The sequence below is a fragment of the Centruroides sculpturatus genome, unplaced genomic scaffold (assembly GCF_000671375.1).
Source record: "Centruroides sculpturatus isolate CEXI.00-Female unplaced genomic scaffold, Cexi_2.0 scaffold147, whole genome shotgun sequence".
Taxonomy (NCBI): Eukaryota; Metazoa; Arthropoda; class Arachnida; order Scorpiones; family Buthidae; genus Centruroides; species Centruroides sculpturatus.
In genome coordinates, this window is record NW_019384357.1 from 303,929 (window position 1) to 329,073 (window position 25,145).

The following is a 25,145-nucleotide window of genomic DNA, read 5'->3' on the forward strand; positions in this document are numbered from 1 at the left end:
TCCGCCGTCTAGCGTAGCGCCACGCTACGGAGATTTTAGGGTAACTATCGTCTTTTCAGTATGTAAATTAGGTACCGTAAGTCTAATACAGTACTGTAATTTTATACATTTCTTGTGAAAGAAACATTTCTTATTCAACGGCGATTAAAATTATTTATATTAATGATGTCTCCAAAGTTGTACGAAGTTTTCACAGAAAAATAAGTTATTAGAAATCGGCCGCGGTTTGCTGAGCTGTTCCGCGACGAAAACAATGTTGAGCAATGGCGATGTCGAATAGTGCACACTCGGTAAGTGATCCTACAATTTTTTGTTTATAGCGTAGTTTATACGGATTATTTCCAAAAAAAAATATACGTATTTTGGAAATGTTGAGTCGGACTAGTCTAGAATCGATTAATTTTATGGAAGAAAACCTTTCAAACAGCCGTACCTACTAAACTGTACAATGCCATATATGATTTATTAGCGGATTAGATATAGAACAAAATATCAAATTTATCTGTTTTATAATTATAACATGTACTTTCTCACGGTATTAATAAATTTTCGTATACAATTAATCTAGAAATCATTATTTACAGAATATTTAAATCAAAAATACTTACTAAAAGTTTCAATTGTAAGACCGGAAACAATGGCGAACCAAGACTCGAATAACCTTACTCACGTGTCTACCGTTACTACCCTGCTGTGTACCTAATTCAAACTTGTGAAATAAACTCGCCCAGTTTAGGGGGGAACAGTTATAGTAACTTAAAATCTCTCTTCTCATCAAATTATATTTGGTCTTTTACATCTGAGCAGTGTTAAATAAAAAATGTAAATGAACACGTAAATGACGTTTAAATACAGGGTCTTTATAATTAAAGTTCCTCTTTGAAATGTCCATAAAAGGAAAACTATTTTTTTATTAATCAGGTACAAGTCTTTCCATCCTCCACAGATGTCTTATTTCCTGGTACTTGTTAATTTTTTCAGTACATGTATTTTATATATTGTGAGTGTTTGGTATGGATATGTCTATAATGTGATTTTATTGTGTTTGTCAATGAGTGTGATGTCTATTCTGTTGTGGTAAATTGTTTTATATGTGATTATGGCTCTGTCTTACAAGGAGAGCCTACGGCTTTGGGGTAACGGATTTTGATGATCTTTGATGTAGAGGTAGTACACGATGTGAGGGTACTACCTGTAAAATACTAAAGTGCAATACTCAAATATAATCGAGAAAATCGAACTTAAAGTTTTGTTAGCACTTTATATATAAATTATACGGATTTCTATTCGAGCGTCCTCTGGCAGAGTGGTAACGAGTGTGATTCATAAGCTTGAGTTCTCGGGTTCGATTCTCGCGTATGATTTTTTTTTTAATTCATAAATACTTATAATGTATTTATTTATTTACTCATTCATTTATTTCTTATTATTTATTTATTTTAATTTAATTTCTACTATTCCAAGTCTAATATTTTTATACTTTTGTTGACAATAACGGCGCATTCTTGACACCTATGTGTCAACTTTCCCATCTAATTGTTATCACTAACGGTGACCGATCTAATTCTCACTAGGAGCGTTTTTTCTATCGGAGTTCTTTTTCACTCACTCTTTAACAGTTCGTTTCTAAATTTCGACACGAATAGACGTATTTGTGTAGTAAAACTTATTTTGAAAAATTATTTTATAATCAAAAAATGTCGTCAAGAGAAGCAAGTTCTTCACGTTGTGACGAAAAAACTGTTGATGATAACTCTTTATACAGTGATGTAAAATACTAACTTGTAAAGTGCAAAACTCAAATATAACCAAGAAAAACGAATATAATTTATTGAAGCAATATTATATAATTACATATCATTGTCAGATGTACATGATCGTGAATGATACTTATGATAAAAACATTCAAAACAAAAATTCTGTCTACACCAAGAACAACAAATAAATGCTGCTTTTTTAAAAGGTATCATCAACAGTTTTTTCGTCACAACGTGAAGAACTTGCTTCTCTTGACGACATTTTTCGATTATAAAATAATTTTTCAAAATAAGTTTTACTACACAAATACGTCTATTCGTGTCGAAATTTAGAAACGAACTGTTAAAGAGTGAGTGAAAAAGAACTCCGATAGAAAAAACGCTCCTAGTGAGAATTAGATCGGTCACCGTTAGTGATAACAATTAGATGGGAAAGTTGACACATAGGTGTCAAGAATGCGCCGTTATTGTCAACAAAAGTATAAAAATATTAGACTTGGAATAGTAGAAATTAAATTAAAATAAATAAATAATAAGAAATAAATGAATGAGTAAATAAATAAATACATTATAAGTATTTATGAATTAAAAAAAAAATTATACGCGAGAATCGAACCCGAGAACTCAAGCTTATGAATCAGACTCGTTACCACTCTGCCACAGGACGCTCGAATAGAAATACGTATAATTTATATATAAAGTGCTAACAAAACTTTAAGTTCGATTTTCTCGATTATATTTGAGTATTGCACTTTAGTATTTTACAGGTAGTACACTCACATGGTGTACTACCTCTACACCAAAGATAATCAAAATCCGTTACCCCAACGCCGTAGGCTCTCCTTGTTAGTACATTTTGTGCGTGTTGTTTTCCAATATTGTCTGTGGCATGTATTTGTAATATGGTTCGTGGATGTCTAATAATTTGTGCTTTTTGCAATCTCTTGATGTATTATATTTGCTACTTGATTATGTCTATGTAAATAATCTCTCTGTGCCAAGAGCTTGCAACCAGAAGTGATTTTTTGTATAGTTTCTGGCATGATGTGGTATTTTCTGCATGTGTCATTTGTGAGTGTTGTATCTTTGAGTATGTGTTTTCTGTAGTTTTTAGTATTTATGACCTGATCCTGTGTGGCAATCATGAATCCTTCCGTCTTAGAGGCTAACCAGCTTAATTATTATTGCCTTACTGTCCGTATTTAATTACTTATTATATATTTGTCAACGTTGACATTAATTAATCATTAACAGGACAATTATACCGGTGTTAAGCATTTACACAAGAATTGAGGAAAATGTTCTTAAAAGAATTTTTGAATTTTGGCGTGTCATTATCTTACCTCTCTGGACACGTGTTCTCTCTGACGCTACTTTTTACGGTCATGACAGTAAGCTCTTCTAATAAACATCGCAGCTGTAAGCTGAAAAATATGAAATACACGGCACTTTCTAATGGAAGGTGCGCTGAGTATTGTAAACTAAAAAAAAAAACTTTCTATTAAAGTTGTGTTTAGCCATTTCGATTCCCCAGAATCAGAGTGTTCTAACTCCATTTTACGCAAAAACCCAGCATTACGTAACATTACGAGACTACAAAAAAATTACTATAGAGGACGCTAGTAATTTTTTGTAAAAATTTTCCTGATGTAAAGTTTAAATATTCATTATATTTTTTTATGAAAAATATCTTAAATATTGAAAGTACATAAATTACGACCGTAAATTGTTTATATATCAATTTCTCTATACTTTTAGATACTTTTATTGATAATTAGACGATAGATGGCGTAATGTTTAAAGAAGCGGCTTATTGAATAAGTGTTGTATGAAGTTTAGTTTGTAGCGACTTGTCTTTCGGCGCGGTTTGATGAAACGTTGAAAGGTAATGTAATAAATCTTTTTATGTTATAATTATTTATTGAAAAACTTATTCTGTATTGGTATAACTATATCATTCATGTAATATTTTATAGGACTTTGAATGAGACGTTTGGAAACTTATCAGAGTTGTAGAGCATACCTATAGGAGCAAAGAAGTCAAAGGAACCGTAACTGTACATGTCACTTCTCGCGACATATTCGCCTCCAAAGATCAGTTTTTAACATGTATTGGTTACTCTCCGTGCTCTGTGTCGTCAAGGCTGGTTATTGCTTGCCTGGACTGACACTCCACATGTAGTTGCGTGCTTTGGTGCGAGTGATAGCCAGCACTTTGGCACCAGGTGCAGCGAGCCCCAAACCCCTCCTTCCTTAAACTATATAACATCGAGTACTCCGTGAACGGTCGAGTGGGATACTCGAAGCCGGCATAGTCGCTTGGCTAAATAGTTAAACGTAACGGTCTTAGCGGAGCATTGCGACTCGTGATCTCGCACCGACTGATTTTGGGGGTTGCTTGTAAAGGTATGGTTCCTTCGACATTCTTGCTCCTATGGATATGCTCTACGGCTCTGATAAGGCCCCAACTGCGTCGTTCGGAGCTTGAATTGAGCCCTCCTAAACGATATACAAGATATAAAATAAACTTCTACTCTTTTTCCTTAACTTAGTGGAAATAGCCAATTTCTCAATTTTATCACCAAAATCTTATTAATTTTGGAAAAATGCAGTACTACAGTTATTGAGTACTACAGAATGTCAAGGATCCAGATCGGATGCAGATTTGGAAGTCAAACTGAATGGATGGTTTGGATAATTGTTTTACTGTCATCTGTCTCTCTGCGCTATCTGATTCTGGTGTGAATAGAGTATGTTAATAAATATGGGCTAAAATCTGTGTTTTCAAAATGAAAGAGGACTCCTCTATTGCCTTTCCCGAGGGAGTGACAGAAATTTTAGAGGTTGTAGAAATACATGTCGTTTTTCTGTTGTCAATATTATGGTCTACTCACAGTCCAAAAAATTTAGTTTATTTATTTGGTGGGACTAACAACTATGGTTCATTCAGATGTAAGATTTCAAGAAAGTTTGATTAACAAAGAAATTAATACAGCATTGCATTTGCTTTTTATTGACAATACAGTAGAGTAATCTGTTAAACAAATATAAATTTATTAAATTTGCTCTTAATAAATTTTACAAATTTTAGATAATTATTAATAAACTGGAAAAAACTTAATCAGAAATTAATTTTTCTCATACAATCAAGTTATTAAAAATGGAAATTTCAATTTATTTATTGTTATTTTTTGCACTTTTTATTTTTTATTTTTATTTTCAGATTAGTTTATTAACATCTGCCCTTGTAATTACAGTATTCTTTTCACCTGCCCTTAATTTGAAGGCAGGTGTGAAGGGTAATTATGACGGTTCTAAAAGAATTAGATAAAATTTATTTTTAACATGATTTATCAGATAATTAGGAGTTTTCTCAAATGTACAATTTTGCATAATGCTGCATTTTTAAAGTCACCAAATGTTTTAAAATTGAAATATGCTAATTGATATTATACCAGGGCCTTTGTCCCTAGTATAATATCAGTTGGCATATTATTATGCTAGAGACTAAGGCCCTATTATAATATCAATTAGCATATTTCAAGTTTAAAACATTCTGTGACGCAATAATACAGCAATGTATGTACCTTTTAAATTCTAATTTTTTTGATCTACTTTATAGCACAAACTGACAGTTTTCCTGAAATTTAGTTTCTGATATATATTTATACAATTTTTTTTATAAACTTGGTACATACTTATGCATAAGTAATATTTTTGTAAGTTTGCTGCTAGTGTGATACACACCGATTGTGTCACTATAAACTTACTCTTGTGAAGGCAACTAAATCTAAGAGTATGTGTGTAAAGTTGAGGGTGTTAAATTAACGTAGCCAATTATAGAATATCAATAAAGTAAATTAACAATNGATAGAGTTGTCACAATCTGTATGCATGACAATGTGTTTTGGATCATCTAGTTAGAGAATATTTCAGCAATGAATTCAATAGATTATAAATTTGGTATGGATTCAGAATAGTCTTTTCAAAAATCCATTGTCATAGATTTAAGATATGACAATTCATTTTGAAACATTGTAAAATAAAATTTTTCATATCCACCTCACAACAATTGAATGGCTTTTATTTATTCATTTTTGACTCTGTCCTGTGGACACTAAGAGAACTTTTCTATCAAGCCTGTTACGGTTTCAGCCAGGCCCATAATGGGACAACAGATGGTGAGAGAGGAACTAACATATCCAACATGAACCACTCATCAAAAAATTCTGGTTGTTTTCGACTCGTGGACCTGTTCCCAGATCCTCCAGAACAATAGGCCTAGTCTAACGCCTTAATTGCTTAGCCATTCTTTAAAATGGCTGTATTAACTTCCAACTGTCAATATGGAAGATGTCCAGAAGAGTATGAGGTAAAATTAAAATGTGTGACAAAGAGTAGAGTAGACAGATAGCGTTTAGCATACAGAGTGTTTCTATGTATTTTTATTTTAAATATTTGATATTGGAAACCNTTAGAGAATATTTCAGCAATGAATTCAATAGATTATAAATTTGGCATGGATTCATTTTGAAACATTGTAAAATAAAATTTTTCATATCCACCTCACAACAATTGAATGGCTTTTATTTATTCATTTTTGACTCTGTCCTGTGGGCACTAAGAGAACTTTTCTATCAAGCTTGTTACAGGTTCAGCCAGGCCCATAATGGGACAACAGATGGTGAGAGAGGAACTAACATATCCAACATGAACCACTCATCAAAAAATTCTGGTTGTTTTTGACTCGTGGACCTTTCCCAGGTCCGCCAGAATGATAGTCTAAAGCCTTAATTGCTTAGCCATTCTTTAAAATGGCTGTATTATCTTCCAACTGTCAATATGGAAGATGACCAGAAGAGTATGAGGTAAAATTAAAATGTGTGACAAAGAGGAGAGTAGACAGATAGCATTTAGCATACAGAGTGGCCTCAATGTTTCTATGTATTTTTATTTTAAATATTTGATATTGGAAACCAGTCAGAAAGTAATATTTATTCTGAAAAGAAATAGAAACAACAATGCTTTTGCAGACTATAAAGCAAATGGGTTCAAGAAAATTTGTTGTGAATCAATTACATTTAATATTGATAAATGTTATTTATTATCATGTTAAGAGAGAGTTGAAGTATTTTTTATCTACAAAGTTTGATTAATAGTAAACATTTTTTTTTTTATATATTATCTTTAAAATTTTGATAAAATGAATAGCATTTGGTATTTTATTATATTATTTCAGTCTCTTTCCATTGATATTGTTGTTATTATTAAGTTCAATTCCAAAATGTTAAATTTGTTTTGCTTAAAATAAACATTTAAGTATTTAATCAAAGAGAAAGATTGTCAGAAATACTAAAAAGTTTCTTATTATTTTGCATTAAAAATTGTTTAATGTTAGGATTGTAATTTATTAAATTTATTTTAAAGCAAATAATTAATTATATTGCTTCATAATTAATTAAAAAAATTAATTGATTAATCATAATTAACTCTAAATAAATGATTTTTACAGGACTATATGAAGGAAAAATGATTTTTCTGCTTATAAATCAAAATTTTATTACTAAGTTAAATTGTTGTATAATCAATTTACTTTTTTTTATTAATATAACAAGCTTAGTTATATAAATGAAACAATGTGTATATAAATTAACTTTTTCTTATTACAGTGGAGATTATATGTAGACCTTGAAAATGTAATATTAACCACTGACTGACCTTGGCACTTGAAGAACTTTGAATTTTTTCATTCATCTATAAAAACTAGTCAAGTAATGTACATGTAGACTTATATAATAATTTTTTACATATAAATTTGACAATGAAGAGCATGAATTTTTTTGAAGCAGAAGTAGTTTTCATTTTCCTTGAAATATTTTTTTTATTTTTAAATTAATACAAAGGCAATATTACCAGGACAATATAGCTTCCCCAATACAACAAATGTTATTATTTTTTTTTTTTTTAAAAAGTACCTTTCTAATTTATATTTTTCAATATTTATTTATAGTTTTGTTTGTTTTTTTTTTAATATAATTTAAACTAATTTAATGGAGTCTGTAAACATAAGTGTTTAGTAATTATAACTACAAATTTTGTAATTTTCATATTATAATTTGCTTATAAATAAGTAAAATAAAATAATCGGTATATACTTCAGATAGATTTTTATAATGGTGCCAAGTTTCATGAATCTTCATGATATTGAGATTTATTCATTTTGAACTGTTGGTTGTTGGTGTAAAGAAACAACTCTACTAAAACCTGATATATTGTATTACCAAAGCTAACCACTGCCGTATGCTATCAGGCTAACTAACCAGATTAATATCAGGTTAATATTATAGCTGTTATTTAGCTCGATAGCATATTGCATTGGCTGGCTTTGGTTATGTTGATGTACACTTAAGATGGCCAAACTGTGGCTCTTTTAGACTCTTACTTCTTTTTATAAACTTTGTACATTCTACTTACATACATGTAATATTTTTGTAAGTTTGCTGCTAGTGTGATACACACCGATTGTGTCACTATAAACTTACTCTTGTGAAGGCAACTAAATCTAAGAGTATGTGTGTAAAGTTGAGGGTGTTAAATTAACGTAGCCAATTATAGAATATCAATAAAGTAAATTAACAATGCTATTAACTATAGAACTGTGATAACTATAATACTTTAACTACATAAAGTATATAAAATATCATTCCAATAGAGAATGCAGCTCTTGCATATTTCTGATAGGCAAGGCTATATATGCTAATATAAGGCTGATATCTTGACAAGTTTTGGCCACCTGTTATATACTATAATAATAATAATAATATGCAAATATTAATTTTGTTAAACTTTTCCATTACTTTTTTATAATGTTTATTTTTTATTTTTGAAATATTAGTATAGAAAAGATGAGAAGAAAGAGAAAAGCTACAGAGGATGTTTCTGAAATAGTTGATCGTGATGTAAATTCACATGCTAATAACGTTAAATCCAAATGTAAAACCCCTGTTAAAACATTGGAAACTGCCAAAACAACAAAAATCATTGTTGGAAATGATGATAATGATAAAACATTACACAAAAATCAAAGAAAAACTAAAAAGAATGTGTCAGAAAGTCCTAAAACACGTAAAAGTAACACTCCGAGAAGAGATGCAACTATAATTCAAAATAAAAAAGAACAAGTTAAAGAAACTAAAAAAAAGAAAGCTTCTGATTCTAATTCTAACACAAAGAAAAAGAAAGCTCTTGAAGCCAAAGCAAGTTTACTAGAAAAACCAAACAACCATAAAAAAACCAAACAAAAATTAAAAATTACTGAGGAGGATGGCAGAGATGGTTTAGACCAAGTAGATATACCTCAAGAAAAACAAGAACAAGTGGAAAGAGATGAAAATAACAGCATTGACGATTTCAATTTACCAAAGAATAAAAGAAAAAATGTTAAAAATAAAAAATGTCCTATCAGTAATTCTAAAAATAATGTCAAAATGAAGACATTAGTTAGTTCTAACAGTCAAAACAATGATGAAATCAGTAAAGAGAGAGAGGATAAAGAAAGTGAATCTTCTGAAAGTGAATGGGAAGAAGTGGAAGAAGCAGAAAATGAGATGGATTTAGATGATTATAAACCAGATATACCCAAAGAAGGTGTAGAAATCACATTAAATGTCTCAGATTCTTGGAAATATCGGAAAAGAAAGAAGAAAGAAATTGAGTTTATCGATGTCATTCGTAGAGGAGTGAATCGTTTTAGGAAGAACATACAAATAGAACTGCATAAAGTGCATCTCTTATGCCTTCTCGCTCACGGATTTTATATAAATCGTTTACTTTTAAATAAAAATATGTTAGCATTGATATTTTCACATATTCCTATTGATTTTAATGTAAATAGTAAAGCTGATAAAAGTGATATTTCCAAAACTGTTGAATGGTATAAAGAATATTTTGATTATGACTTCAGTTTTGAAACTTCAGCTAAAAATATCAGAGTTAGCATTGAAAATGCTATTGAAAAAAGCAAAATTACTAGCAGGAGAGATTATAATATGATATTTTTATTGTTAATTCGTTCTTTGGGATTGGAAGGGAGACTTTGCTTGTCACTTTATCCTCTTCCAATTAAATCAGATAATCTTTTGCAAAATAAAAATAAACTGAATACTAAGAACTCAGAATGTAAAGAAAGCAACAATGAAAATGAAAATAAGCCAAAATCTTGTAGAAACAGGAATAAAAAATTAGCTGAAAATAAAAATGTTAGTGTTAAGTCTGATATAAAAACAGAAAAAAGTCCAAAAAATACAAGAAATAAAACTAAATCACAGAAAAGCAGACAAGTTCCAAAAGAATCTGATAGTGACAGTGATTTTGAATCTACTAATACTCAAAGAACTTATACACTTAGAAAAAATAAAAAGATAAGCATGAAAGAAACAGATAGTGATGGCGATCTTGATAATAATGGTAGCGAGAGCAGTAGTGACGATTTTTCTATAGAGGAAAAAAGATCAAGAACGTCCACTAAAGTTAGAAAATCCTGTGATAGATCAGAAACAAATGAGTCGAGCTCGTCAAAAAAATCCTCAAAAACAAAGATGCCACATACAAAAACAATAGATTCTGATGACGATATTAAAGTTATTTCAAAATACAATGGCATAGAATATTGGTTAGAAATATATTCAAAAAGTGAAGATAGATGGATTTGTGTGGATTGTGTAAATAACATTATTGACAAACCATACAAATTAGAAGCACGTGCTAGACAGCCCATAACATATGTTTTAGCCTTTGATGATAAAAATTACGTTAAAGATGTTACAAAAAGATATGCATCAAATTGGATGACTAATGTTAGAAAATTACGAATAGATTCAGATTGGTGGAATAAAACTTTGTTGCCATTTATGTTACGTAATTCTGAACAAGATGAGAATGAAAATAAACAGCTTGATCAAGTGATGCTTGATCAACCATTTCCTAAAACAATTGACAAGTAAGTAAATTTATTATACATATTTAATTGAAATATAAACTTATATTTCTAGAAATGTATAAAATAAACCATAAATTTATACCAGGATGCATTTTAGAATCAGTAAAGCATGAATCTGATATCAAACATTTGCTTCTAATGGAGTAATACATTACAATGCTACTAAGTGCTTTTGGACATTTATTTGTCCATCATCAGAGTTCATAACAAAAAGAACAAAATTATGTAATTCCTTACTAACATTATAATGAAATAAAATTTTATTTCATAAAATTTTAATTCAAAATTTAACAGTCATGATCTAAATCATGCACAAACCCAAATAAATGAAATATTTGTATTTGTGGTGATCTGTTTTTTCTTCTTGATTAATTATTTCCATCCTAAAGAAAGGCTGTTGACATCCCTAAGAGTAATCATCTCATTCTTCAGGCTCCCCTCATAAATTTAAGTTTTTCAGCTCCTCTTGAACATTTTAAAATTACCCAAGCTCAAAGTATATTTTAATGTCACTATCATATGCTTCCTTACTGAGTGTGGTGGTTACTAAATTATATAAACCTTACTGGTGCTCATGAATCTCTTTGATCTATTTTGCTTTGTGGTTCCTATACAGTCTCTCTCTGGTTATCCTCTTATTACTAACATCAACTTACATTTATACCAGCTCTCTCCACTTTTAACTTTGTCTTTTTCATTCCTCAAAAAGTCAAGCATGGTCTTATTCCTTTTGAAATATTGGTCCATCTTTCAATTTTTTTTTTATAGATTCCCATTTCACTTGAAACTCATTCCTTGTTTCTTGTCTTTTGATGGACAAAAAATATAAAAAAGTGCTTAGTCTATAGTATTGTAATATGTTATTCCATTAGATCTGGAATTTCTCCCTGTAGTTGTTTTTAAGAAATTAAAATGTGACAAGGTCCTGTTTTTACAATTTTCAAATTTTTAGATATGGAGTTTGTTCATGATGGTAAAGCATGATTTGTAATTCATGATTTAAACAAATATATAAATTACAAGTATAATTAATATATTTGATACATGATATATACAAATTATGATTTACAAGCTCGTATTTATTTACACTCAATAAATCTGCTACCCAAATACTTCCAACATAATGTGTATAAAAATATTATGTTGGTAGGGACATTCCAACAGGACAACACTCCAAATGTTTATAAAAATAGTATCAAATTATTTAGAATAGGTTTATAGTGAGATTTATTTGTCATCTGGTGTGAATGTTTCATTTCATCTGATAAATATAATGAATTTTTAAGAATTTGTCAAGTTTTTTTATATTTAAATTATACATATAGCTTATAATTTTGTGTTTCAGATTCAAGGATCACCCACTGTATGTTTTGAAACGTCACTTACTGAAATTTCAAGCAATATATCCTCCAGATTCTCCATCTTTGGGGTTTGTTCGAGGTGAACCCATTTATGCCAGAGAATGCGTACATACATTACATTCAAGAGAGACTTGGTTAAAGCAGGCGAGAGTTGTGCGCATTGGAGAAGTTCCTTATAAAATTGTAAAAGCGAGACCAAAATGGAATAAGGTATGAAAATGAATATGGTTATTTAATAATTAATATAAATATAAACACCAAGCCCAATAGTTATATTAAAGCCAAGCAATTACAGGATTAAATCAGGTTATATTACTACTACTATTGATAATTAAACATTAAATAATGTAGCCTAGATGTAGGTGTTAAGCACCATCTCTTATTAAATTTAATAGCTAAAATTAAATTAATATTTTATTAATTAATTAAGAAGGTTCTGGAAAAAAAGAATTGGTAGAACTCAAACGTGTAACTGCCACTCGCCATGCAGAGGCCTACCTGGACCTTCATCTGACTTTTCCTACCAGAAGTATTATAATTCTGGAAGTTAAACTATTTAATAGTTCTGCAAAGATCAGACAGAGTTACAGGTAGCATAACTGGCATTTGTGTGTGTCATGGTATTTCAAAAAAATGTTTTAAACAATAGAGATAAGAATGATTTTTCACTGAAGCATATAGTTAGGGAAGTTAGTGGAAACATTTTTAATAATTTATAAGTATATTAGCTTTCCATTTTGAGTGTTTTGGATGCATCAGTGTAATTCAGCAAAATTATTGTAAAATGACTGACTTATATGGTTATCATGAGATCTGACTATATCTGAAATTGTTATTATTTGTTAATTTATATAAAAGTAAAGAAATCAAGTGCAATAAAATACAAACAGTTGATGTAATATGAAAATAAATATTAAAATTATTGTTTATTTATACTAGATGAAAGGTGAATTAGATCATGATCTTCCTCTAGAAATTTTTGGTATTTGGCAGACAGAAAAGTATGTTTCACCACCTGCAGAAAATGGTAAAGTTCCAAGAAATGAATATGGAAATGTTGATCTTTATCAGCCAAGCATGCTTCCTGCAGGAACTGTACATATTCAACGTAAGATTTTAATTTTATTAAAATGAATTTTTAACATATTGAATAATTGCAAGAGAATCTTTCTAAAATTAAAAATTTTTTACATTTAAATAAAAATACATTATTGTTCAAAAGTTTAGCAATTGAGAAATAAATACATGAATTTAATATTTTATATTTTCTTCAAATCTCTGAATGATATGACACTTTTAGAACATTCTTTGAGCATTTTTTGGATAACTAATGCAGGTCTCGGAATGGATCACTATTCTCACTACTTTTAAATTAGTTATATTATCTGAACTATTTTGGCAATATATCACTGTGTCTCACTTTTTCTGCCGTTATGGGCAACAACATTTTTGTGATGCCAAGCTGTCACATGTTACTTCATTAATTAATGTTTAAATGCCCATAACCTCTTTCTCTTGTTTCATGTTGAAAACTTCATGTTATTACATTACTTTTGAGGTTTTAAAAATGTTAGTTATGCAATATTATAAATTTGAGAACTCAGTCTAATGTCAACAAAACTTTTTTGAAGTACAGTATTTTAATTCCTTCCGAGCCCTTCACAATTAATTTTCACACCTTCAATTTGAGGGCAGGCATTAATAAACCAATCTAAAAATGAAAACCAAGTGCAAAAAATGACAAACAAACATAATTTAAAACATTACTATTTATCATTTTTCAATTTTTGTTTTAATAAGTTTGATAGTGTGATTTTGTTGCACTATTAAATTTTTTTTTAACTTTGTTAATATTTTATAAAATTTGGAAAGTTTATTAAGGGACAATTTAATAAATTTATAACTTTGTAACAGATTACAGGATTTATTGATGAATAATAAATAAAAACGGTGTTTTACTTTTCCAGCTTATCATGTATTTAACACAGGAAAATGTTGAAATTGTGTCAAATTTGATTAAGTTTGATTCAAATTGTGTCAAATTTGAAAGTTTTTTGCAAATCTGCATTTTGAGACCTCCTGAAATTTTGTGTAGTATCTCAGGATAGGGTGATGATTAAGAAACAAAATTTAGCACAGTAGTTGTGTATAAAGGGTATTAATAATGCTATTAAATTTTTGTTGTTATAGATCAAGGAGTGGGAAGGTAAAAAGGGATCACGTGTCATAACTCGAGTAGAATCGGACTGCATGAAGATTTTACTCATTATTAGCATTTATAATTTTATATAAAACTCATCTCTACCCTCAAAATTAAATTATTTGCAGTTTTGTAATTATTAATATAATATATAAGTTGTCTTTTAACAAAATCTCATAATGGATGGTGCTGTAAACTAATTTTAAATTTCTTCTANATGGTAAAGTTCCAAGAAATGAATATGGAAATGTTGATCTTTATCAGCCAAGCATGCTTCCTGCAGGAACTGTACATATTCAACGTAAGATTTTAATTTATTAAAATGAATTTTTAACATATTGAATAATTGCAAGAGAATCTTTCTAAAATTAAAAATTTTTTACATTTAAATAAAAATACATTATTGTTCAAAAGTTTAGCAATTGAGAAATAAATACATGAATTTAATATTTTATATTTTCTTCAAATCTCTGAATGATATGACACTTTTAGAACATTCTTTGAGCATTTTTTGGATAACTAATGCAGGTCTCGGAATGGATCACTATTCTCACTACTTTTAAATTAGTTATATTATCTGAACTATTTTGGCAATATATCACTGTGTCTCACTTTTTCTGCCGTTATGGGCAACAACATTTTTGTGATGCCAAGCTGTCACATGTTACTTCATTAATTAATGTTTAAATGCCCATAACCTCTTTCTCTTGTTTCATGTTGAAAACTTCATGTTATTACATTACTTTTGAGGTTTTAAAAATGTTAGTTATGCAATATTATAAATTTGAGAACTCAGTCTAATGTCAACAAAACTTTTTTGAAGTACAGTATTTTAATTCCTTCCGAGCCCTTCACAATTAATTTTCACACCTTCAATTTGAGGGCAGGCATTAATAAACCAATCTAAAAATGAAAACCAAGTGCAAAAAATGACAAACAAACATAATTTAAAACATTACTATTTATCATTTTTCAATTTTTGTTTTAATAAGTTTGATAGTGTGATTTTGTTGCACTATTAAATTTTTTTTTAACTTTGTTAATATTTTATAAAATTTGGAAAGTTTATTAAGGGACAATTTAATAAATTTATAACTTTGTAACAGATTACAGGATTTATTGATGAATAATAAATAAAAACGGTGTTTTACTTTTCCAGCTTATCATGTATTTAACACAGGAAAATGTTGAAATTGTGTCAAATTTGATTAAGTTTGATTCAAATTGTGTCAAATTTGAAAGTTTTTTGCAAATCTGCATTTTGAGACCTCCTGAAATTTTGTGTAGTATCTCAGGATAGGGTGATGATTAAGAAACAAAATTTAGCACAGTAGTTGTGTATAAAGGGTATTAATAATGCTATTAAATTTTTGTTGTTATAGATCAAGGAGTGGGAAGGTAAAAAGGGATCACGTGTCATAACTCGAGTAGAATCGGACTGCATGAAGATTTTACTCATCATTAGCATTTATAATTTTATATAAAACTCATCTCTACCCTCAAAATTAAATTATTTGCAGTTTTGTAATTATTAATATAATATATAAGTTGTCTTTTAACAAAATCTCATAATGGATGGTGCTGTAAACTAATTTTAAATTTCTTCTATTACATATTGTTTTTTGCCAGGAAAGTTATGCATTTCATTTCTGGATTTTTTTTAATGAAATGTATTTTAAGTTTTTTAATAATTCTGAGACACTGAAAACTTTTTCTAATTAATAATTTTAACCAATTAAAAATTTAACTTTGCAAAATTTAAGATAACTTTGCAAAACTTTGCAAAATTAAAAATTTAACTTTGCAAAATTTAAGATAACAAAATTTAAGATAAATATACAGGTGATATTTCTCTCAATATTTTTTTGAGAGGGAGACATGGCATATATCTTCTAATAGACACCTCCCACATTTAATTACTGAACTGGCTAACCGACCTGGTGCTTATTAGCTTACAGTTATGTTTTACCAAAAATAAAAAAACTGAATAAAGAACAGATAAAAATATACAGATATAGCAAAGGATAATTATTAACACATTGATTGCCATCTGGCATGCTGGCAGTCATACCAATCACGGCTTCACATAGCCATACAACTGCTGGCGGTCAGAGCCAACTTTATAGATGTGCACGAGAAGCCACCACTAGGATGTAAAGCGTCTTACAAAGCCAGGATAATTTAACCTTGAGTGAAACTACATTGGTTATAGTGATGTCGGACGGTTGAATAATTCTGCGTGGCTCTAACTAGCATGACCACCAACACATCGGATAGCTGTCAACACATTAATGACTCCTTTCACTAATTTTGTTCAACTGACTCGGATACAATGCACTTGAAAACAAAACCAGAGATTTTGGGGTTTTGGTTTCACCAGAGACTCGCATCTATTGGAGTCTTCACTATAAGGCTGCATTTATGTAAATGCGAGAAGATGGAAATACACGTGAAAATGAATTTTCGGTTTTCGGACTAGAATTCACAATTATGACACCATTTATGCAGAAGCAAGAAATGAATTTTTCATGCAAGAAATGCTTACAAATGTCTAGACCCTGTGCAAGCATTAGTCTTAAATTAAGCCACTGTGACAAACAGTGCCAATAGCCAGAAGCTCAATTTGTGGTATTTTCTGGTCATAATTACAAATTATGATTGCTTTATTTGTAATTAATAATGAAAATAAGTTGTTGTCTTTTAAAAAAAAAAAGAAAATGTTCTGAAACTAAATTATAACATCAAATGAAACAAAACCCATAAACATAAAATAACATTCAGACTCAACTCCTTACAAATAATGTATATTATCATGGCCAACTAATTTTATTTTGGTCACTGTTTAGTTACTTTTTCCTTGCTTGGAGTTGCTATTCTCCCTTATTTCGAAGTCAATTTGTATTCCAATGCCTGCTAATGCTTTCTTGATACAAAAACAGTAATTTCTCATAAGTAGTGTAATCTCATAATTTCAACTAATCTTGATTTCTTATAGAAGCATAAGGTATACAGTTTATTAACTTCACAAGCTACAAAATACAGTAGAGTATCATTATTCAAAATAATAAGAGCAGGCAATTTCAGATAACTGATCACACCTGGTAGGGAAAGAATAAAAAGATAAATACCTTAAGCTAGAAAATTGCACAATGTTGTTGTATCATGATAGGATTGAGGTGGAGCCGGAAAGAAAGAGATGATCCTTGCACTTGCCTTTACAGAGGAGGCAATCCAGGAACAAAGTAATTGATGCTGATTGGTTTGTTCTTGTGTTTTGTTCATTTTTCGCTACCATTTTCCGTTAGGTGCATGTAATGCTGTTTTCCCCCTAAATTCCATTAGGTGTGCTGAATCATGTCAAGGAGCATGGACATTATCACTTTGACCCCACTGTATCTTGAAAATGAAATCACGGACCCCTGTTTTTATTACATTTTTGGATTTCTCATTGCAATTAATGGAAAATGGTAAAGTTTATTCAAAATTGATTGATAAAATTTTGAAAACAAATACAGTTCTGTAAGCTACTTAGAAAAGGCTATTAATGCTTCCATCTCAGTTATAATATATTAATTCTAGTACAATACTTAAAAAAAGTTAAGGCATAGAAATTTAATACATATGAATGTCTATTACTGTATCTAACAGCATAACAGAGCATGTCTTTGGTTGGAGATATACAGTATATTTATATATGTATATGAGTAATGTTATCATTGTTGTGATATACTTTAGTTTATGTACAAGTGTTTTTATATTTTAATATGAATCCTGGTCTACAGCTGTATCGTCATTTAAAATTTTAGGAAGTATGTCTTTTTATCTTTTGATATGGTCATTCTTTTAAGCAGTAATTGTCACTATTTTTAGGTTTTTGGTCACTTTTTAAAGTATTTTTATGAGTCTTTTTTTTAAAGAAATGATATAATTAGTATTATTTACAGCAGACTATTGACTAATCAATCATTGATTACAAATTTAGTTCCAGGACTTATTAGAATAGCTCGAAAGCTGAATATCGACTGTGCTGCAGCTATGGTTGGATTTGATGGAAATTGGGGGCATTCACATCCAGTGTAAGTATATAATCATCATCAAACATAGTAAAAATCAAATACAGATTAAGATTATGTTCTTATTAATTTCATTGTGGTTTCTTCAGTCACTATGAATGAATTTTGCATTTGAATATTTAAATAAAACAATTTTGTAGAAAAATTATTTTTCTGAAAATGAATGTAAATCAGTTCAGTTATCAGTTCAGTAAATCAGAATCAGTTAAAATTTTAAACTGATGAGATAGTAATTGATATATTCATCTATTTTTCTACATATTTTTTGTTATTTTATGTGGACTTTACTTTTTAATTTCCAAACCAATATATTCAGAAGACCATATGTAAACTGACTTTGAACATGATGAGGAACCGTCCTTTTCCCAGTCTAAAAATGGGCTAAAGGAAAATCTTTTATCCATGTTGAGAATATTACTAGCCAATTACATATCAAAGATATAGAAGGTAGCTTCAAAAAGTTCCTGGAATTATGCTGGGTTAGTCAATTAAAAGCAATGAAAAAAGGGAACATGTAATGCATGTCTTAGCTAAATATGTCAGGAATAGAGAAACATATTCAAACAAATCTGTACTCACTGCAAAGATACAACAGTTACCATTCACTTAAGGTCAGGTTAGTGAGACATGAAACAGAGTCTGGCAAAAATGTCTATGGAAGAACTATGTGCAAATATCAAATTGGGGGAAAACACTCTGAGACCTTGAAGATGCTTCAGGATGTCTTTGTTGAATCTGCCACAAAGCATTCTCAAGTTTATGACTGGCATAAGGAGGGATGAAAAAGTGTTGCTGATGATTTGCAAAGTGGTTGTCCATCAACATCAATGTCTGAGGAGAAAGTGTTGGTTGTACACAAGATTGTAAGGTCAGACAGATGGAGTCAATTGAGCAGATCACCAAGACAGTAGGAATTTTGATTGGAAGATGTCATTCCATCCTGCATGATCAATTGAACATGCACCATGTTTGCCAACATATGGTGCCACAAATGCTCATGATGGACCAGAGACTTGCAAGCAGGGGTGGATCTACATAGGGACTAATAGGGCTTAAGCCATGGGCCTCCAATTGTCAAGGGCCCCAAAAATTGAATTATCATAAATTTTTAATACTTTTTCATTAACAATGAGCATTTATCATATAGTAAAAACTATTTAATACTATAAATCATCATCATTATTATATTATTAATATTATTTGTATTAACAAAAAATGGGGCCCCATTGGGCTTCAATAAGCCCTAGGCCCCAAAAAACTTAGATCTGCCCCTGCTTGCAAGACATTATGTAGAGATCTCATCAAACCGCCCAATAAGAATCTGGAATTTCTTGACAACATTATCACAGGTGATGAAACCTGGTGTTTCTTTTATGATCCTCAACCAAAATGACAGTCCACAGAATGAAAGTTGCTCAGCTCACTGCAGGACAGGAATAAGTGGAAAGTCATGTTGGAGGTTTTCTTTGACTCCCATGGGATTGTTCACTTCAAGCTTATGCACAAGAGTTGCACAGTGTACAAGGAGATGTATGTCATTGTCCTTCACCATCTCAGAGAAGCCAGCCACTAAAAACATCCATGGCATTGTCATGGAGATCACACCAAACATGGAGTGATCACATTGGAGCATCCTCCGTACTCTCTGGATCTTGCACTGTGCAATTTCTACCTCTTTCCCCAGTTGAAAGATGCCATCAAGGATCGCCATCAAGTGGTGATCCTTGATCCACAGAGTGCGATATCTTCATTGCAGGTGCTGTCGCGAGACAACTTTCAAGAATGCTTTCAGCAGCTATAACATCATTAGCAAAAGAGTGTGGTTGCCGAAGGACAATACTTTGAAGGACACATTGCTTGATTTATCAATTGTACACATACTTTTCAGTAATAAAACAATTCCAGGAACTTTTTGAAGCTATCTTGTATATGGATAATATATGGTATAATTACTGTTACAACCACTTCAGATGCAACTCATCCCTCATCAGTCTTCAATTTACATACAGCAAGGATTACAATTTTATATTTTTAAAAAATTTTGCACGAATCATCCATTGGACTGATCTATTTCTGTAAACATATTCACTTCAAATACCATGATTCACATTTTTCTAAAGCCATTAAAACTCTGATATGTTTTTCTTTCCTCTGACTTTAATTAAATTTAAATTCTTCAAAATGAACACACTAATAATTAAAAAGTTATTTTTCCTTAAAACTAATTGTCTAGGAGTGAAACCAAATGAAAATTGAATGTAAAAGTGCAAGATCATTGCGATGTTTTTGCATAATAAAGAGAAATTTGACAGTAGTCAATCACTTGATAATGTTCATCTATGAAGCATATCAAAAGAAGTTCATAAATTTATTATTCTTCAATAAAATCTACGAATAACTTTAATAAAGTTTGAAATTCTTTAATGCAATATCCATTAAGTATTCATAAAACATTATTGTTTTATCGCAGTTTCTTAATATGATTATTTATAAATTTTATAGTATTGTCTGCCAATTCACAACATTAAATAATTTTAATCTTTATAGTTTTGATGGTGTGGTTGTATGTGAAGAATTTCGTGATGTGTTAATTGCTGCTTGGGAAGAAGATCAAGAAATTCAACAGCAACGTGAGAAAGAAGTTAGTACATTATATTATTATTATTATTGTTATCAAGTATCAAATAATAATAATCAGAAAAATTTCTAAATTCGGTAAATTTATAATATAAAATTGAATATGGGTTTACATTATGGTAGTTTCCATAAGAATTTAGCATTGAGACATTCCAATTTAATGTTAATGGACAAGGCGAATTTAGGTGTTTTTTCCAGCATTATGAAGTCGGAGCTGCTGGAGTTGATGTTTTAGGATAGAATCAAGTCGGTAAAATTCTTTCGCCTCTAGTGACTCCAACCTTGAATTTTGTTATTGGTAAAATGCAAAGTATGAAAAACACTGTTTTCTAAAACATTTCTTTAGATACTAACTAAAAAGATACTTTGATAAATTTAGATATCAAAATTATATTCAAAAATATGTATACTCTGTAACCAATATCCGGCATGAAAACTCCAAACAAAGATTGGCAAATGCTTTCGATGCCCCTCCTGGGCTCTTCTTCAGGCCAAATTTACTGTACTGGATTTTTAAATTGAATGTTTTTAAATAAGAGCATGCTTCGTTTCTAGAAGTTCAAATAAGAAAGGCAATCACGTGCCGTTTCAAAATATAATTTTTTATAATTTATACTAGTGGAGATATGATGTGCGCATCCTATAATAATCCCGTGTATCATATAACAAATTACAATTTTTCATCCAATAAATACTGCCACGCTGTTGAGAGATTCATTTCTTCTTTAAAATTGACGCAGGTTAATTTGCAATCTGCTTTGTAAATCTCCATCACTTCCAAGTTCTTAGATGTTCCTGATAACAAGTGGTGTGGATAACCCTTGCCTCATTAAAAGTCAGGGTTATGTCCAGGTTTGTTGCATATATTTGTAGATAATGCTATCGTAGATTTGTTGTGGATGATATCTGCTTTATGTTCTTTTATCCTAGTGGTTTAGTGGATCCTATGTAAATTAGTTGCCTCTGCCATCTGTTGTCTACTAAGGGGATGGTATATATTCCCAGTAGTCTGTTCAGGTTATGGGTGTCTTTTCCATCTTAGGATGAATGATGATGATAAACTTTCATTTTTAGTTTTTAATATCATTTTTGTAATAATGCATCCATAACATTTACAAACTGTTTAAATATACTAGTATGGTTTGCTTATAAAATTGTAAAATAAAACATTTTAAATTGATTATTGCTCTAAATTGCTTTTTAATGGAAAATTTGAGCTTATTGATAATTACAGATGGTCTTAATTTAATATTCAGTTGTATTATTGACAAGGCAATTCATATATCATCATGTTTTCAGCTTCTCTTTTATTTATCTCTGAGAAACTTAAATACCAAGATAAGTATCCTTAAATGTTGAAACTTTCCAATACCACTATTATCTGTGAGAAACCATTGTTGCAACATTCTAATTGAAAATCACTTAGTTTTTATACACTAGAGTTTGTTTTGAGTGTTTTGTTTACTGTTCAAGGCATGCTTAATAACTTGTTTGCAATTATTTTGAACTTTCTTTATTTCTGGATTTTATATTAGGATTGAAAATCTGTTAGTACATCAAATACACAGTGGCAGAGCAAGACCTAAATTTGACGTGGGCAAGGTACATTTCGCAAGGCCCTCTGGTGGTGCAAGAAGACGGATTTTATAAAATAAAAAGCAGTTCAAACTGTCAAATTTTTATTCATAAAAATGCAAATTATATTCTTTGACTAACATTAAAAAAATTAAAAAAAAATAAAAATAAAAAAAGAATTAAAGAAACAGAAATTTCCTGCTTTTAGCTTTACTGAACTCCTTAAAAAAAAACTCCTTAATAATTGTATCGTAATTTAGCTTAGATGCTATATATGCTTCAATAGATAAAAGTGCCAAAGCTGAAAGTCTTTCCAGGCCCATTGTATTTCTTAAATAATTTTTTATTAGTTTTAATTTTGAAAAGCTCCTTTCAGCGTAGGTTGGAAGTCACTGCTCTCACCCACTCGCAGGACTGAGTGTAAATCTTGACAGTTTTTAATATTTGCTCTTTTGGAATATTTTTTAACTCGCTTAGATCATAGAGAGAACCAAAATTTTCAAAATGTCGATTTAAAGACATAAATCTCGAATCCATATTGCTTATTATAGAACCAATCGTGGTGTTAAATAAGTCTATTAAGTTACCAGAATTCCTAGTGCCGTCGTCTGTCTTGAGAGATTCTCTGTGACCTCTTAATGCCAGATTATGAGAGGATAAGAAATTAATGATATCAATTAATCTCTCAAACAAATTGTGCTAATGTTTTTGAGATTCACGAATTAGCCTTTCGTTTTCTTGGTCTCTTATGTCAATATATTTATCGTTTTATGACGAGTAAAATTTTTCCGTTGCGTTCACAGCTTTTTTAAGTAATGTGTAAACCTTCGAGGCGCGAGGCCGTAGGCGGTGGCCCACGTCGCCCACGCCTTACGCCACCCCTGCAAATACAGTTAAGTGGAATTTGTTACCTTTAGGCCACGGTTTCAGATCTGAACCTTTTGTGGACTCAAATTTTTCATATGTTCCGTATCTTATCATTAAATTGTCATTCAACTAAATTTGGCAAGTGTTGATTGTAGTTTTATTTAATTTATTCATTCATCATGTAAACAGCTTCAAGAATTCTTAAGTATATTAACTAAGTTTTATCTGTAAAAATCTTTTGTTTTATTTGGAAAATAAACAAGCAGTGGTTTGAAATTTCTCTTGCAAGAATTCATCAGAGTGAATTTCTTTTTGAAATGTCTAGCATTCCTTTATAGTACCACACACAAAATGACAGTAATGAGAACAAAGTACAATACATTCTATTTGATTCTATTATACTTACACATGAAAAGAAATTATCACATTCATTCTAGAGTTTAACAATATAATAAAACTATTTTAAATTATAAGAGAGAAATTAAAATGGCTATTCTTTATCATTAAAAATGTAATTGTCTATATTTTTACCATATATCCTGTATGATGATGATTTTTTCAATAAGATTAATTTATTAATAATGTTTTGAATTTGCAGAAAAGAGAGAAAAGAATATATGATAATTGGAAACGTTTAATCAAGAAATTATTAGCAAAAGAAAAAATTAAGAACAAGTATTGCTTAAATTAGATGTGAATTTTTATTCAAAATTAAAAGTTCAGGTTTGTTTTTATTGTTTTACATCAAATGTATAAAATCTTGTTAATAAAGTTATATTTTTTAATTGAATTTTATTGTAATGTTTTAATAAACTGATATTTTAATGACACTTGAAATGTTAATAATGCCATTTTGCTAAAATAATGTGCGTATATGTAAGATGCAAATTTTTAAAAATTTAACCTTTAATTATTTAAACATTTTTTTAAGGTTAAATTTTTAAAATTTGCATCCATTTTATTGTCAGAGAAATTAACATTCTAAGAAACAAAACATTAGGTTGATTGGAAAAATGGTACAGTACATTGTCAGAAAAATTATCTTTCCCTGCTTATTCAAAAGTGGATCCATTTGAAAATCACTGTCTCTTCGTTACAATTTCATACATAATGTCATCATCCATAGTGAATTTCTTATATCTAAATAAAGTTTTGAGCAAGTGTAAACCACCTTTAAACTGGTCCAAAACCATATCCTATAAATTCTTAGTGAGAACAGTTGCATCAACTTTCCAAAACAAAAAAACAGCAATGTAAAGGCACTCTATCAATAGTTTCATTTATGAATTTGTTCTTCAGTTTATCATCATCAGTTATATCTCTATTTATAGCCAACATAAGTTTTTCCAAGTAGCATAATAAAAATGTACTTAAGTAGCAAATAACGTATTTTTGTTTAAATACTATTTGTTTAATACTATTTATTTTGTTTTTGCATTAATTTGAATTAGAAAAAACACCACACATTAAATGTACTGTACACAATGTAATTTTTTCAGGCTGTTATTTCTATACACAGTGAATTAGCATGTAGAATTTATTAAACAAGCCTTTGATTCTTTTTTAAATAATAATACAAAAACTACTCATACAACACACTTTAATCTCAAATATACAATATAGGAGACATGATATATTATGATCAATTATTTATAGTTTTAACAAGAATATTCAGTT

At 29.8% G+C, this 25,145-nt stretch overlaps 2 protein-coding genes across 4 annotated transcripts in view; one reads left to right on the forward strand and one right to left on the reverse strand.

Annotated features, from left to right (window-relative positions):
* Positions 1–3,325, reverse strand: part of LOC111639811 — a 10,382-nt gene extending 7,057 nt beyond the window's left edge. Inside the window, exon 1 of the mRNA XM_023385765.1 lies at positions 3,101–3,325. The gene's annotated coding sequence lies outside the window, so the exon portion shown is untranslated. The remainder of the gene's footprint in view (positions 1–3,100) is intronic.
* Positions 3,326–3,482: 157 nt separating this feature from the next.
* Positions 3,483–24,239, forward strand: LOC111639881 (DNA repair protein complementing XP-C cells homolog). 3 transcript variants are annotated; one of them, XM_023385830.1, is made up of 9 exons: positions 3,484–3,642; positions 7,427–7,528; positions 8,653–10,755; positions 12,101–12,326; positions 13,056–13,143; positions 14,537–14,617; positions 18,299–18,392; positions 20,937–21,030; positions 24,067–24,239. In XM_023385830.1, the coding sequence occupies exons 3-9, from the start codon at positions 8,663–8,665 to the stop codon at positions 24,157–24,159; spliced, it is 2,769 nt and encodes a 922-aa protein (XP_023241598.1). In that variant the 5' UTR covers positions 3,484–3,642; positions 7,427–7,528; positions 8,653–8,662; the 3' UTR covers positions 24,160–24,239. The 3 variants fall into 3 exon arrangements, with proteins under 3 accessions (XP_023241613.1, XP_023241598.1, XP_023241607.1); XM_023385845.1 differs by lacking the exon at positions 7,427–7,528 and having other exon boundaries at positions 3,483–3,642; XM_023385839.1 differs by lacking the exon at positions 14,537–14,617 and having other exon boundaries at positions 13,056–13,224.
* The last annotated feature ends 906 nt before the right edge of the window (positions 24,240–25,145 follow it).

Coding starts and splice junctions, on each gene's coding strand:
- LOC111639881 (XM_023385845.1), top strand. CDS start 8,663: ATGAGAAGAAAGAGAAAAGCTACAGAGGATGTTTCTGAAATAGTTGAT. Junction 12,327..13,055: donor CGAGACCAAAATGGAATAAG/GTATGAAAATGA, acceptor TATTTATACTAG/ATGAAAGGTGAATTAGATCA. Junction 21,031..24,066: donor AACAGCAACGTGAGAAAGAA/GTTAGTACATTA, acceptor TTGAATTTGCAG/AAAAGAGAGAAAAGAATATA.